Source organism: Diadema antillarum, unplaced genomic scaffold, assembly GCF_040938485.1.
Source record: "Diadema antillarum isolate AM-2024a unplaced genomic scaffold, OU_Dant_1.0 seq00000821_RagTag, whole genome shotgun sequence".
Taxonomy (NCBI): domain Eukaryota; kingdom Metazoa; phylum Echinodermata; class Echinoidea; order Diadematoida; family Diadematidae; genus Diadema; species Diadema antillarum.
In genome coordinates, this window is record NW_027271698.1 from 3,183,562 (window position 1) to 3,200,508 (window position 16,947).

The following is a 16,947-nucleotide window of genomic DNA, read 5'->3' on the forward strand; positions in this document are numbered from 1 at the left end:
ATCATGATTTGATTGTGATAATTTGGTTATTGGTTAGCAATATCACAGGATTGATCTTTTAGTTGACTCGTGTCATGAATACCTGGTAACATCTCGACTACTTGTATGACAGGGTACACTGTACATCTGCCATGCGAACTTGGAAAGTTCAAAGAATGTGATTGCTTTGCATCTACTGTAGTGTCTTTTCTTTTCTTTAAAACACAACAACATCCATTGTCAAGCATTCATTTACTCTTCTTATCCCGTTGCAGGGGACAAAGTTCATTCTATGTATGTTTCTTGTTCAAAGACTTTGGGAAAAACAAAGTTCTCCATTTTTACAAATATTGGACTTACGATAAGAATTCCATCAGTTCCATTGTTAAGAGGCAGTTGATAGTTGAAATGAGTGTAAACAGATTCTGAGATGATCATGGTTCATATTGTAAGTCATCCTTAAATGTGTGATGTTCAATGAATATATTCTTCCATATTGACTTAAAAATCACAGAATTGGTATCCTATATTATGCATTGTATACAGGTCCATGTAAAATGTAATATCTTGATCTATATGGCTTTATGTTCTGATGAATAGATCTATTGTCTATCTGGAAGGATTTGCTTTCATATGCCTCATGAAAACCCATTCAATTTCTGTAGATCTTTTGTGAATTCTTTTCCTAACTACTATATTCTAAGACTGTTTTTCTATGAATATTTAAGTACAAAACTGATTTTTGTCAATACATATTGATACCACGGTGAGAGGACACTACTTAGAATTTACTTGTGATTATTTCTGGCTAGGAATCCATTAAAATTTTGTTATAATTGATTTTTTTTTTCTTCTTGAAGTAATGCCCGGTTGTTATTTCTTTCAGGCAGTGGATTTGTTCATGCCTTGAATTTTTTTTTTTCTCTCAAAATGACTCATTTTAACAATATCTTTCTCTCTTCTCCACAGTGTACAAATCTCCACAGTACGAGAAACTTGGATTTGAGCTGATAGTCCAACGCCTGGTCACCATCGGTTACCCACAGGTAGGTCTTACGTGGAATCCCAAACTTTTACCATTTACTAGCTAAGCAAGTAATGTTGGAATGACTTCAAGTGCCCAGAATTAACACCCATTGTTGTCATTAAATCATAATTCAAACAGGGCATTTCATTTCCGAATAAACAATCCTTGTAACACAGTACATGACTGTTGGAGCCTTTCAAACTTTGTCAAAATTGTAGTGGATTTCGCAAAGTCATTTGCAACCATTACCTTACTTTGAATTCTAGAAATTCAAAATTGTAACAGAGAATTAGACACATAAATGCTATTCAACTGGACTTAAAAGTGAGAGGTTTATGGATATCGGTTGTCTTATTAGCATAGAAGTTTCCTTTAATGTGACTACATGGGATTAATCAGCATTGAAGAGCATAGGGTGTTTCAAACAAAGGGCCTCAACCAGTAGCATTTAAAAGCTACATACTACACATTCTTGAATGTAGAATTAATAATTTTCGTAATGACATGGAAAATTCTTCGTAGATACAATTTTATCACTGAGTTGTAATCTGTATTTGCATTGCTCTTTACTTCATGAAACATTAGATTTGCTTTAAGAGAAGATACAGGCAGGTATGAAAGTGATTTCCTTTGCCATGAATGCAAAAATATTGCAGTACCACTACTTGCAAGCTTGTTCACTATATGCAAATGAAGCAGGTGTAGGCTCAAAGAAATGAAAAAAACAAATCAAAGAAATATTTTTTAAAAATTTTTGCACTCATTTTGGTGATATGTCCATCCTCAACCTAAAGGCTGTGTATGCTGTGGATAAAAAGGCATAATTGCTTCCTCGTGCGTTTCTTTTATATGAAAGGTGCATGTGTGCCATCCAGTCCTGTAGTATTTTCTGAAGATAGAGTGTTGGGAGGCAGCTCAGCTGTGGAGGTGTTATGTGATTTTTGTGATCTGTCATTAAACGATCTCTAAAACTACCCTTCACTTCTTACACGTTCCGATTTTGAGTGCCCCACAACAGCAACAATACTATACCCACCCTAAGTGCACATTCTATATATTATCTACATTTTAATGCTAAATTTCTTTGGACAATGAGGAATATTTTTCATCAAAATGTATCATCAAAAATGTGTAATCTCTTGAAGCCTGTACATACAGCAGGGTATCATGTCTAGCCTTTTGACAAGGCCTCTTGGCTGAGGAATGAGACTAACTTGCCGCTCCGAGCATTGCGAGAAGCGAGCGAACGCAAGACCGAATGGCACAGCCACAAAGCCTTTTGAAACTTGGATTTTTTTGCTGCTGCTTTGCAAAGTAAACGATGTATGAATAATTCATATATTCATGAGTCAATCTGCAGTTGGTATGCTAATGAATCACATGTCAACGCAGCCAGCGCAGGCTGCATGGATGAGCGAGCAACTGATAAGCATCCGTCCTATACATATTGATTTATATGCTGACGCCATTGCGAGCAATGCAGTCACTGATTGGTCACTACCATTTTGATAGCGAAATCGACGAGAAACAATGTTCAAAATAAGAAATTCATGTCAGGTTTAAAAAGGCCTCCCGGCTGCACAACTTGGTCTCGTGTTCACTCGTTCCCTTAGGCTGCGTTTACACAGAAGTATTCGCTATTCGCTATTCGCTATTCGCTATTCGCTATTCGCTATTCGCTATTCGCTATTCGGGCACCGAGTAAACCATCACCTGCACCGTCAACTCACTATCCCATGCAGTGAGGATTTCTTCCTCCTACATCCCAGCAAATCTTATTAACAATTTCTAAACTGCATCAAAATGTCAGTCTACATGCTTATTTTTGCTAAAGGGCAAATCCAGACCAAAATTGTCATTATTTCATAAACGAGAGACGGTATACGCTGCAAGAAAATCGAACAAGTTCGATTCCCACTTTGCTCTACTATTTGCAGCTATTCGGTACTTTCGAATAGTGCCCTCTTATGTGAACCGGTGTGAGGAAATCCTATCGTTCGATTCAAGCTATTCGCGTGCCCTCGAAAACGAGCCCCGAATACCCGAATAGTATACTTCTATGTGAACGCAGCCTTACAGTTAGCCGCTTTTCCAACCCCCAGTCATGAAGCCTTGTCAAAAGGCTGGACGTATCATGTTACTTTTTGCACACCTGCCCTTATGCATATTTCCCCTCCCTCTTCTCCATTTAAATTTGAACTAATAATGTTTATATTTTAAGGAATGCAAATTGATTCTGTTAAAATCATGACTTAAAAATCATTAAAAGCAATGTTTTGTTATTTTGTATTGGTGGATGCAATTGGCATTATTGTAATGAACCAGATAAATGCTGATATTTTGCTGCATTTTGCCCTACAATTTGTATGCGGCCAGTTTAGATAAACAGTTACAATAACGTTTTTTACGTGACTTAATCACAGTACTGTACCTTGTGTGAGAGGACCAAGTTTTAGACAACACATTGCTGCATTGCAAATTCAATGCTTCATGATTCAATGTGAAACATTACACAGCACACTGCACACGCCTCAACAATCATGTACCAGTAATTCTTCAATTATTGAGCTGTAGCTCTGGCTGTCAATGGCACAGTAGCATGCAGTCATCTATTATTGGACAGATGTAACAACAAGTATTCTTTACCCAAGCTGCATTCTGATTGATGCTTGAATGGCACTGCTGCTTCAAAGTATTTTACAAAGTCATACAAAATTTTATATGGCATTTCATAGACTGATATTTTTTCTTTGTTGTGGAGATTAGATGGATTCCTTTATATTCTGCTGTTGCTGATGAGCATTTTTCTTTTTGAAGGGAGATACATTTTGTATTTGGTAAAGCAAGAATGCTAGTGAAACATAAAGCTCTGCAAGAGCCTTCTTTTTCTATTTCTTTTCTTTTTTCACATTGGGTCTTCTGTGCTCCTATATTGAAGTTATTGCATTACATTCACATGTCTTATACTGTATACGCCATATATTTTGCGAGTCTAAATTTTCGCGAATTGGGAATTCCCGACAACTTTGAAGTGGTTAAATTCGCGATCGTGGAGTCCTGTACTGAACGGAGAAGTGTACACGCATACGTCACATTCACATCTGGATCAGAGTCAATATTTTCACGTGTCTTTCATTTTGCGAATAGCACCTGACTCACGAAATTTACGAAAATAAAAACCTCACGATATATTCGGTGTATACAGTATACAGATCCAGTGCTGTGTATATATGATGTATTTTTAAAAATGATCCATGTCTACAACCGGAACATTGTTGCACTTTTTACCTAATTGCCATTCTGTTCGTCCTGTATGTTGATTTTAAATTCAAACTGAGAAACTGTATACAGTAACTCTTTTCTTTTTTCCCATTCAACAGGACCTGTTCAACTTTGAGTACGACCCGTCCTTTCCCATTCGAGGTCTTGTGTTTGACAAAGTTTTTGGCAACTTACTCAAGGTAGGAACGGGGGGGGGGGGGGGGGATTCATAAAGCTGTTCTTAAAGTTACGAATGACTTAAGAACAACTGGTGATCAGTTCTTGTGCTGAGTTATTGAAATTCTGATAAGTATAGCATATCAGAATGTGTTCCAGTCGTTTTTAAGTCATTCGTAACTTTAAGAACAGCTTTATGAAACACCCCCTGATGTCCTTTTGTTTGTATTGTTAAAAATCACTCTACTTGCTGTAAGTCTGTGCTGTGAAAATTCTTGTCCTAAAACTTCCCATGAGTAGTGTTTGAGGATAGATGTGTATAATGAAAGTCATGTGTTTTGTTCATCTTGATGTTTTGAATTCAGGAAACAGTCATGTAGAAGGGTTTACACAAAAGACTTCTTCATATAAGACCATTACATCCTGCTGTGAATTTTCATTTCTGGATTAAGTCCTGTAAAGAAAAATGCCTTAGTGGAAATAAAACAAAATTATACTTTTAGATTTGTAGCAATCAAATCAAGTTTCAGTTGATTTCCTAAGTATGTTCTCCTTACCTCCTGGTGGTATAATTTTCATCCTATGTTCCTTTTGATATGCTTAAATAACTTGAAGCCATTACGTTTCTTGAAAATAGATCTTTGCAAAGCTATGCAAAAAAAAAATTGTGTGTGGACAGAAAAATCACAATACTCAGGCTTGTGATGCAATAATAAATCCATCTTGATTTTTTTTAAAGCCCATGTGATGAGTTGCATTGTGTAATGTGTGTGAGCAGCGCATGAAAAATATATATTGATATTTTTAAGCCCCAGGATACAACTCGCCACTCTAGGCACTGGGTGAGTGTGGTCATGCTTTTGTTATAATTTATATATGCACAGTTTGGAGATTTAATGTGCTATGTTTATCTTTGAAGGAATAAAGTTGATTTTTACATTGCGATCCAAAAACCTATAACTCTTTTCTGTAAGTGAACCTGAATGTGCCTAAAGAGTGAAACTATACCCTCTGCAATCCCATTACACTGTGATTTATTTGCATCCTTTTAAACAGATTGACACCTATGGCAACATCCTGGTCTGCGTGCATGGATTCAAATTTCTGAACTCAGTTGAGATCGGTGAGCTCTACCCCAACAAGTTCATCGCCCTGAGGACAGAGCAGGAGCGTATCTACGTCCTGAACACACTCTTTAATCTGCCAGGTGAGAAAGACTTCTAAGTAATGGATACTGTAAAAACGAAAATCTTCTCATTCATTAAACTCTAAAATTTCGCGAGGAACTGCGATTCGCAAAAGTAAAATGCATGTGAACGTTTTTGTCTACACAGTGCACTGAATGCCAGTCACCAATTTTCAAAAGTTTCATGGTGTGAATGTTTCTGGTTTTACAGCACATAGAAACTGCAGTACAACACCCAATACAGAGTGTCTTCTACCTGCTCTTGTGTATCAATAGAATTTTGTCGAGAGGGACCAGAGTGCTTTTTTGTATGTGGTATCGAATCAATGTCTCGTAAAGGGCAATTCAAGATTAGTTAGAAGGTAGTCTGAAAAAGAATATAATTTTATAAGCAAAGCAGTGACAATCTGATCAGAATCAGATAAAAATGAGGGAAGTTTACCAATGAAATTATGAAGTTCCACTCATTTTTCCAAAACAGTTCTCAAATAGTTTATGTGACTATGCAAATGAGTGAGCTGATTAGGTCATCACCTCACAATTTTTCATTGATCATCATGTACAAAAACAATTGAATTTTCTGTTTTAAAAGTATAGAACATAATGTCATTCCTAACTCTAGATATGTTCAAAGTGATGATTAGTCAGATACATTATGATTTGAGACTGAGGCATTTACATTTCAACCAAAAAAAGATGGAAATTTCAAGACTGTACAAACTGTATGGCAAGTTGTGAGGCGAAGACACCATCAACTCAATCCTTTGCATATTCATATCGACTGTTTTATGAAAATTAGTGAAACTTCACAACTTCGTAAATTGCATGATTTTTATCAGATTTTCATCCAATTTTCACTGATGTTCTCATGAAATATTACTCTTTCTTACCAAATAAACTTTTAAGTGGTCTTGAATTCCCCCTTAATCCTGTCTTTTTTTTCTTTCCTTCTTCTGCCTGCGATGTGCCGGACCACAGAGACCTACCTCATAGCCTGCCTAGTGAACTACTTCTCCACCCAGGCAGAGTTTGTGGAGACATCCAACAGGGGTGTGCAGAAGGGGGACCTGTTCATGTCATGGGAGAGCATCTTCTCCGACGTCAGAAATGCTGTGGACTGGGTTCACATGAAGGTGAGGCATTGGAGTTCTGTTATATCACCCTTTCCATGCCAGGGACTTTGGATATTGCGTACAACACCATGGGTTTTTCAGTGCCAATTGACACTCGAAGCTACAGAGGGTTAATTTTCCATCTAACATCATAGACCTCATGGCTGCTCTGATGCTGAACGTTACATGCAGAAGGGCACAGACAAAGTTGTTCTCGGTGCAGAGTCATCACTTATGTCTTTTTGGCTCTCAGCTGTTGACATTGGACTTTCCTTTGTCACATTTGAGTGACAGTGGGGAAATATATGAGACTTATCCATTTGTTTTCTGCTTTTATATATTTTCCAGCTATTATCTTTATCTTTTATCTTTTTGAGCACATGCACAGATATAATAAGAATGCATAGCTCTATTTTTTGTAAGTCTCTTTGCTATACATTTTTGCAATACATTTCGTGCCTGTTTTCGTATGCATTTCATCTGCACACGAAAATAATTTCATCCATGTGTTTTTCACCTGGATCTTTTTAATTGACCACTAAATTGATGTAAAATCATACAAAGTGCTAGGCCCCACCTACTCACATGTGCGTTTCTTCTACAACAATCACATTTCTAGCTGTGCTGTGATCTGTGTTTAACTTGTAACAATTCCAAGTTTCTGGTTCTCCTCAAAATCTTAAGTGGGAAAAATGAGTCATTCTGTTTTGACAAAGCACTCAAGTAGAATCATATTTCCATTTTATATCTATTCCTGATGTTTTGTTTTGTGTGTCATATGTTTTATAGTGAACACTTTCCTTGGGACATTTGTTTTATCATTCTCTCAACTGACTTGTGAGTTTTCCTCTTTCCACCATTCTGTCAGGGATCTATGAAAGACAAGACAGTGGAAAACCCAGAAGAATACATCATCAAAGATCCAAGGTTACCAGTTCTCCTGCAAAGGTGATGGACTTTTCCTCAAACTTTCCCATATTTGCTCCCAACAATATAGTAATCAAGTCTTCCAAAGTGTCAGGGGGTGCATCTGGAAGGCCTCTGAGGTTCAATGCAGACGCCTGAGACAGCGTACCGGTGGAAAGAGATTTTTCACAAACTTTTGACTTGAAGTTTCCTGGCATTAAGCACAGCTTTCAGGCAGGATTGACTTGGTCATCGCACATGCATGCATTCTGAATCATTAAGCGTGTCTCCCAAACATGCCTGTGGCAAGGGGACACTGATGAGCCAGCCGTTTTGAATGTGCTCTCACCAAGTACATGTGCTCTTCTGCCGTGGGGGACAAACAGCCAAGCATGGGTTAACTGCAAGTCCAGCTGGGTTTATTTTGTCTTTCATTCTTGCTGTGTTTTAGCTAATGATGCAGGCGAACAGCAGAACTTGAGGGTTTGGGGCCACTGGAAAATGTATGGTATAATTGGATAGTGTGTAATTTGTATGTGACCTGCATTATAGGAAGGGGAGTCAAGCTTTGAAATTATGTAGCAGGACTGAATGAAATGAAATTGGAGGGAAGAGCATGTCTCGATCTGTAACATTAGTTGGTATCGAGTACATGCGTGTTCCACTCAAGATTACACAAACTAGCAACTCTGAATAGAGATCCACAAATATTCTGACAAGATTTACATGTACATTGGTTCTCTTGAGAGTATGGTGGAAGGGCAAGATGCTGTCCTGACTGTTGATGGCCTTAAACCGCTGTAAAATCATTTGGTGTAGGTAATCAGATTTTTTTTTCTTACAAAATTTTGGATGTTTACAGTCATAGCTGCATGTCAAGTTTGCTATGAGAACTTGGCTTTAATACTGCAGGGATTTACTTCCGTGAAAGAGTGAATGATATGGACAATATGCTTTCCAGAAAACTAACTCTTCTTTTGGTATCAAGGAATCATAAATGATCATAGCCTAAACTTTAGTTTTTTTCAACAAGGCCATCAAAAGAAAAAAGAAAAAAAAGGATCAAGTTCTTTCCTAATGAATAGATTGGTGTTTTTAAAAGCAATTGATGCAGATTGATGGTTTTCAGTTCATGACAAACCCCTTCTTGTACAGTGGGTCACAGCAGGAAACCAACAGAAGCGTTTCTGATGCAATATGAATTCTATAAATGATGTCATTGAAGGAAATGTTTCTTTTACATCTCTTTGTTTGGCAGGATGAGGGACAATGGCAAGCGAGTGTTCCTCGTTACCAACAGTGACTACAAGTACACAAAGGTAGTATGCCGAATCCACTCTCCATTCTAGCATATCCCTGGGATGACGAGCCCTTGTACCAATATCCTAATTAGCTTGTCTTAAAAAACCCTACTATCTCAATTTCGAATATCAAATATGCCGAATTGAGTTTTAAAACATTACAATTATCAGTGTAATCCATACAATGTTTCTTCATTATTTGGCATCTACATTGATATACCTTATTTTCTGAAAATGTTGAGACTATGAAAGAGTTTTGTTCTTTTCCCTCTCCTGAAAATTCATAACTTTTAAGATACACGGTCATGTCACCCCAGGATGAAATAAGTTGTTTTCCTGTCCAACATTATAATGTTCCAGTGACTACTCTGTAGGCGATATATTAAGCGAGTCTAATATTTTTTGTTAAACAGGACTTCCCAATAATTTTTAAAGGTGGTTAGATTCGTGATCTTTGAGTACAGTAATGAACAGAAAAATATGTATGCATGCACGTCACATTCATGTCAGGATCAGTGTTGATATTTTTTTGTGTGTGTGAATTTGTGAATAGCATCCAACTCATGAAAGTCATGAAAATATAAACCTTGCGAAAAATACAGCGTAAACAATAACTCACCCAGAATATGGCAAACTTTTTGCATGACACAAAAGGATCAAGTAAAAGAGAGTGAGAGAATATGTAGACATTGATAGCAGTAACGACATGAGTTGATGTTAGCAGGCATGGAATTACCTTTGGCTGAACTCATGATTAAATGATAATTTAACCTGTTGAGGACGAATCCTGAGTATACTCAGACAAGTGTCTATGGGTAATGCGTGTTGTAGCAAAATCAGCCCATCCTCAATGGGTTAATAAACTGCAACCTTAGTGATTTCCTATTTCAAGTGCATAACCCCCATCAATCTCTCTCTTCCAGTACTTGAAATAGACATTAAGTATTTCCTTGTACATATGTTGGTATTCAGTTGTCGATGGGTAGAAACGTAGGCGTCAGTATAGATTACATTACATAAGTTAATGTATGGCTGTTTTTCTGTTTGTGTTTTTTCCGCTGTGTTTGCTTACTGCAGACTTTAAATGATTCAAAGATCGCTTGATGTGACAAGATGTTTTATTCAAGTTGTCTGTAATTAATCAGGAAATAACACTTCAAGTCTTCTCTGCCTACCATGCTAACATTTGTTTCTATATTTATGTCCACAGAAAGTCATGAAGTACTTGTTTGACTTCCCACATGGTCCAACGGTAAGCACAGAGTCAGACATATTTTCTCATTACAATTTTTGACACATCATCACATCATTACAACAACAAAAGGAGCATTGAAGAATGTGACAATATGGTATGAATAGAATATCAATACTGTCCTGTCTTGTGAAGTTATGAAAATTATATGCACCGCCCGTAAAAATATCTCATTCTCATATCTCATCCTGACGCCTGTAAGCTGGTTGGCCTATTAGTCAAAAGTCTCATAGCTTAAAGGGATTGTATAGTTTTGGTTGAGACCGAATTTCAGGTTTCTAACATTTTTGGTGAGATAATGAGAAACCTCTTATAAGATATGAAAGAGCATGTAATTCTATGAGGAATTCATCGTTTATTTGATGAAAATTGGTTTTGAAATGGCTGAGATATCCAAAAAAGAGTAATTCTAATAAAGTGTGGGACCCGCACTTTATTACGATCGCTTTGTTTTACTTTGTTTTTGGATGTTTCAGTCATTCCAAACCCGATTTTCATCAAATAAACTTTGAATTCCTCTTAAAATGGTATGCTCTGCACTATATCATAAGTGTTTTCTTGGTATCTTGCAAAAATTTAAATACCCAATTTTCATCTCCACCAATACTGTACTATCCCTTTAACTTTCCTAAGTACAGTTCCATCAAAGCTAGTGTCTTTGCTTTGTCAAAGTTGTTCTATATTCATTGGGTAATTCCTTTGATTTGGTCCTCCCAGCATCTTCTTGGTCTGCCCAAGGACCACTTCTTTTTCAGCTTGTAATTATTTTTTTTTTCCTGAGTAATATGAAATAAAGAAACACTTCCATCATCAAGTATGTTTCCAAATTGTGCTATCGGTACAGTGCCTTCCCATTATAACCAACAGAATTTAAACAAAATTTTGATAAAATGATGTAAAAATTCAGGTTCCAGAATTGTTACTCATGTATCTTTACGTACAGCGTGTACGTTATTTGGCTATAACAAATTCTGATATACCGAAAGAAAATTGCCTATCCCGTAGACTTCATTATAACAGGAGTCGCCTGTACACACATAATGATGATAGACCAAAACTGATGTGTAATCTTGGATGTGCATTTGTCCCTGCCTTAGCCTGGTTCACCACACAAGAAGTGGTACGAGTACTTTGATGTCTGCATTGTGGACGCCAGGAAACCCAGCTTCTTTGGTAATGGCACTATTCTCAGGCAGGTGGACTTGGTAAGTACTATTCTCCACTGACTCAGGCCATGTTCAGGTTTACCATATTTGCCAGCAATAAGGCCGCAACGCCAGATAAACGGCATCCTGACTTTGGTGATGAAAAACAGGGAAAAAAAAAAAAGAATCGGGGGTTTTGTTTTGATCAAAACATAATTACTTTTCTACATTATTTGATTTTTAAGAAACTTTTAGGGAGTTATTTCTACATGCTTCCACACGTTTCCTAACAATAGAAGTAACAATCGGCGCATTGCTTAATCCAATACATGATTAAAATCTATGTGTGTTGGTTAGAAAGGTGATTCTCTGAGTTGGAAAGACAAGACGGTAATTTGCTTGTGCTGGCGTATAGACCTCACCCCGACTAAAACTTTACTGGTTCACTTTTGCTAAAAATAGTGCGGCCTTATTGCCAGCAAATACGGTATGTTTCATTCAACTGCCAGGTTGTTTCTAATAAAAGAGCACAAATAGTACCTATTTATTATCTCTCATCCATCCTCTGGAGTGACATGTGCCATCAGAGTTGATGTGTTATTTTCAGTCTTCAGTTAAAGGCATAATTTAGTATTTGAAGATGAAACAAAAACCCAGCTTAAATGCTTCAAAATAGTTTTCAAATATGAGTTAAGGATAGAAACAAGCAGTGTAAAAGTTTGAATCAGTACAATCAATGTTAAATATCTATATACAAAATGTGAACAGTAAGTACAATGAAATGAAATAATAATAGATAGAAATTGTGATATCTCCTTATATTTTAGGCTTTATTGCAAAATTTTCATATGGAAGGATGTTTTGTGATCCAACTGACCAGCATATATGCATCAAATGTGATAACTCGGAATATCTTTTAAATCACCACTCCCAATGGTAAACAATATTGCCAGCGAATACAGTATGTTTCATTCAACTGCCAGCTTGTTTCTAATAAAAGAGCACAAATAGTACCCATTTATTATCTCTCCTCCATCCTCTGGAGTGAAATGTGCCATCAGCGTTGATGTGTTATCAGTTTTCAGTTAATGAAGTAAAACGTGATCAGTCTCATAATGTGATTGGCCTTGCAGGTGAACCTTTCCTTATGGTATTAGAAGTTTATGAACCAGCAAGCTGTTGAGATGATACAAAGAATATTAAATAACATATTCAGTATTGGTTGTATATTCAGTTCTTGAAATTATATCTATCCTTCCTTCTCCCCTACAAACACTTTTTTTTTTTTTGAGCGGGGGATAGAATTAGATTGACTTTTTAAAAAAGCTGATATATGAATGATGATCAAGTTGTGTTATCTAGAGAAACACTATTTACAGTGTGTAATACAAAGCACACCATTTTTCACCATCATTTAGTGTTTTGACCTTGAGTAGGCTTCTCCCTTGTCATAACAGCTGTGTGTTAGGGTCATTTATCAAATGCTGTTATCAAAATGACTTGGACATTAAAAATGAATGTAGGGAATGTATGAAGAGTTAAAGGCCCAGTAGCATGTGAATACCATAGAGTGGGAAGGATGGCCCAGCTTGGATATATTATAGAATCCACAAAACAAGTTGTGTTAAACTTTTTTCACTGATCTCTATGTAAGTACCTAGACAGCCAAAGAATCTTGACTGGAGTTGAACATTACTGATTAGTGTACGCTTTGATGCACATATTTGCTGACAGGCACTATTCGTAAATTTCAAATGTACCCCAGTGGGCAGCGAATGAAGGTCAATTCAGTCAGGCCTTACCAAAGAGATTTTTCTCCTCCCCACCACTAGAGGGCGAACTATACAATGGCGTCTGAGATTTCATGGAGGCTGCCATTACCCACTTAGTAATGGCAGACTTTGCACACTCACGTAACATTTATACAGCTCGTATTTGAACTTTTAAACAAGTACGCACTTCTTGATTTGGCCACTCCTCGATGCTCGTATTCTGGCGTGTTAGCATGAGGGGTGAGCCTACCGCCTCAAGTCTCCCCGTGCTCCACGTGCACTCACAAAACACTTGTGTAGGGCGTATGCATACTCCGCACTCTAGCACTTACTCATTATAAGCTCTTTGGTCCACACATGCTTCCCCACGCTACTGGTACTGTAATGTGCATGACAACATACACCACTTACAGGACACAGGCAGTCTGAAGATCGGCAGCCACGTGGGACCATTCCAGAAGGGCCAGGTCTACTCTGGTGGCTCCTGCGACGTCATCTGCGACATGCTGGGCGCCCGGGGCAACGACGTCCTCTACATCGGAGACCACATCTTTGGAGACATCCTCAAGTCGAAGAAGGAGAGGGGCTGGAGAACCTTCCTGGTGGTTCCAGAGGTGGCTCAAGAACTCTCAGTCTGGACAGAGAAGAGAAGTGAGCCCCTTTTGTATTTAGTCAAGGATGTTATGAAAAAAAAAAAAACAAGATTCTTACATTTTTCTGGAAAGAAGGTTAAAGGGATGGTATGTTTCAACTTTTTGTGAGATAATTAGCAACCACTTGCATACCATTAGATTTTGAGAGATGGGTCCCACATTGTATTAGGGCCACTTTGTTTTACATTGTGTTTGGGTATCTCAGCCATTGCAAAACTGATTTTCCTCAAATGAAGTTTTCATTTCTCTTAGAATGGTATGCTCTTTGATACTTCATAAAGTCTCAATTCTAGTTATCCTACAAAAAGTTAAAATGTGAATCTCCATCTCAACCAAAACTATACTATCCCTTTAAATAATTTTCTGCATCACCAGTGTCATCAAATTATGTTCATTCAAGTACACCACATGTACCTGGTGCTTGTTGCAGTTATGTGAAGAAATATTGCTCGGCCTGTCCTACATTGTAAGGACTCTAAATATGTCTTTCTTTCCTTCTTTTGTTGTTTTGTTGTGCTTTTGATGTTTACTAGGCAAAACATAGAAGCTGGTAAGAAACTTGGAAATGAAAGGATGCATGTACAGTCAGACTGTATCAGATATAGAAGATCAGTACCATCCATGCTCAATTCAAAATTTTTAAAGATTTTACGAGGTATTTGTTCATAGTGCTAGGAGCACTAACCAAGAGAAGAGTTACTGCAAGCTACTTGATTATTGTCTCAGCAGCTAATAGTTTAGATGATGACAATTTTGCTGTAACAGCATGTTGCAACATAGCTGTAATTGATGATTTGTTTTGTCTTTTTTTTTCTTCCTTTTTCAGCTTTGTTTGAGAAACTGGAGGATCTTGATGTTGCCTTGGCAGAGGAATACAAGTAAGTTCATGGGATGAATGGTAACTTTAGTCATACATGACATTTGTATTTCTGCCTCGCAAGTAGAGGAGTGCGTTATATTGAGAATGTTATCACATGTGAGCAGCATTAATGCTGATAATCTTGTCAATCTATGAAATGTAGGGGATCAACCCAGAGCATACTGCAACTGATTCAATTAAACATGCATTGGCTACCAAAACTGCAGACTAAAATTTGACAGTGACCCACGAAACAGAGTTGCATGGAGAACAGGCGTTTGACACTCTAGCAGCCCGCTGCCTACCCCAGAACCTGGAACACCCGTGGCAGATGTAAACTAAAAAACCCGGATCGAGTCAAGTAGACAAGGGTCTTGTTTGTATGAATTCAAACTGGTCACCATTTAACTATTCAATCCATTGTCTCAAGATCTAAACCTTGTAAAAAGTTGTGTTTGATGTTTACTTTCGAGTCTCCAGGGTCAAGAAGCATTGCCATGATGTTGTTACAGTAGTATCTTGCAAGTATCGTCTCATGCCTAATTTGTATAGAGGTGCATGAAATGAAAATAAAGTAATGTATTATAGCTGAGGGTTCTTATGAATAGACATACATTTCTTATGATTTCTCCACAGCAATATCATTTTTTTTTTGTGACACATGATCTGTGTAGACCTCAGCCTATATATCATTACATATAGTCTTGAAGTGGTTGATTTACAGTAGGCATGTATGAAAAATATTTGCCTAAAACCCAGATCAAAGTCCATGTAATGTTGTTGAGAAAACATCAAATGCACTTTGTCCCTCCCAATTCAAAAATATAGATACTGTATAAGCCTATTAGTGCTGGGCTGATGATGATGATAATTGAAGGGCACTCTAGAAAAACAATGCCCACCCTGAAGAGACTGCCTTGTAGGTACCCTGGGATGTAGATACCAAAGTTGTTGTTTTTTTATTATTATTCATTAGTTTGTTTATTAGTCTTCAGCTAACTGTTATGATTAGTATTTTTTTAGTCCTTGTGTGTTTGTATATGTTACTCCTTTTTCAATTGACGTCTGTATTGTATCCATTCTTTAGCATCTTGTTGATTGCTGTATATGCCAATTATTTTGTGGGGTTTGTATTTTCGCAAAATAACAAGTCAGATGCTATTTGCAAATTTAACAACTCAAGAAAATATTAAGTCTGTTCTTGACATGAATGTGATGTGCAAGTATTTATTCAATACTGTACTCCATGATCGAGAATTCAACAACTCAAAATATCATTGGGAAGTCCGGATTCGCAGAAATTAGACTCGTTAAATATTTGGCGTATACAGCATGTTTGAACTTTCGTTTGTGTATTCTTCACTGTTTAAATTACACATGCAATTCAGTCTTGTGGCTGCAAGACTTGGATATTTCATTAAAACACCCTGTATCTTTCTACCTGTCTTTCTGTTTGGAATCCAGGAATTTAGACAGCGGTACCGACAAGATCCCAGACATCAGTCAAGTAAGGAAGGCCATTCAATCCATCACCCATGAGATGGACATGTGCCATGGGAAGCTCGGAAGTCTCTTCCGTAGTGGTGAGAGCAAACAGACATAACATTGGAGTACCCAAAAGACCCAGTAGTGTGGGAATTCCAGGGTACAAACTACATACAAACCGACTATACAAACCAACTATGCAAACCGTATACAGAGAAGTTTATAATTGATTGGAAAATACTATGATACATGGCAGTCACGATCAGACGTACATGTACACGATACAAAATTACTACACTGGTCGGCGCGCTCCCTTGGCTAACAACTCATATTTTGGTTACCAACTTACAAAAACATAACTATTTCACCAACTATGTGTACAAACATATATGGCATGTATATATCGTAAGACAGTATTGACAATTACAGCAGGCATAATGATCACGTTTTACCTTAATCTTATAAAGATTCTTCATATATTCAGTTCTGGGTTTAGGGACGTATAATGTACAAATTAGAGCGTATCTGGTTGATACCTCAGGTGTTCGTAATACATTTAATGATTCTTTCAAGTAATCTGGGGCCGTTTAAAACTTTGTACATAAATGCAAACTGATATCTGACTCTTTGGGACACCGATTGCCAATTTGTTGTTTGTCAGTAGAGGGCGCTTCTCGAAGAAATTATGAAAACTCTCATTCCGTTTTAGTATTGTGGGGGGGTAGGTATTATGAAATGTATTTAAAGTTACATTCAGAGTTTGTATTTCAATTCTTTGGAATATAAAATACTGCAGATTGAAAACAAGCAATAAATTACATTCATAATTTTT

The 16,947-nt window shown here is 37.2% G+C and overlaps 1 protein-coding gene across 1 annotated transcript in view; it reads left to right on the forward strand.

Annotated features, from left to right (window-relative positions):
• LOC139739889 (cytosolic purine 5'-nucleotidase-like) overlaps positions 1–16,947 on the forward strand; it is a 42,304-nt gene that overhangs the window by 23,223 nt on the left and 2,134 nt on the right. Inside the window, exons 4-14 of the mRNA XM_071650490.1 lie at positions 949–1,025; positions 4,387–4,467; positions 5,501–5,651; positions 6,609–6,763; positions 7,611–7,690; positions 8,907–8,967; positions 10,160–10,201; positions 11,299–11,406; positions 13,532–13,769; positions 14,598–14,649; positions 16,095–16,213. Coding sequence (XP_071506591.1) covers positions 949–1,025; positions 4,387–4,467; positions 5,501–5,651; positions 6,609–6,763; positions 7,611–7,690; positions 8,907–8,967; positions 10,160–10,201; positions 11,299–11,406; positions 13,532–13,769; positions 14,598–14,649; positions 16,095–16,213 — 1,164 coding nt within the window. The remainder of the gene's footprint in view (positions 1–948; positions 1,026–4,386; positions 4,468–5,500; positions 5,652–6,608; positions 6,764–7,610; positions 7,691–8,906; positions 8,968–10,159; positions 10,202–11,298; positions 11,407–13,531; positions 13,770–14,597; positions 14,650–16,094; positions 16,214–16,947) is intronic.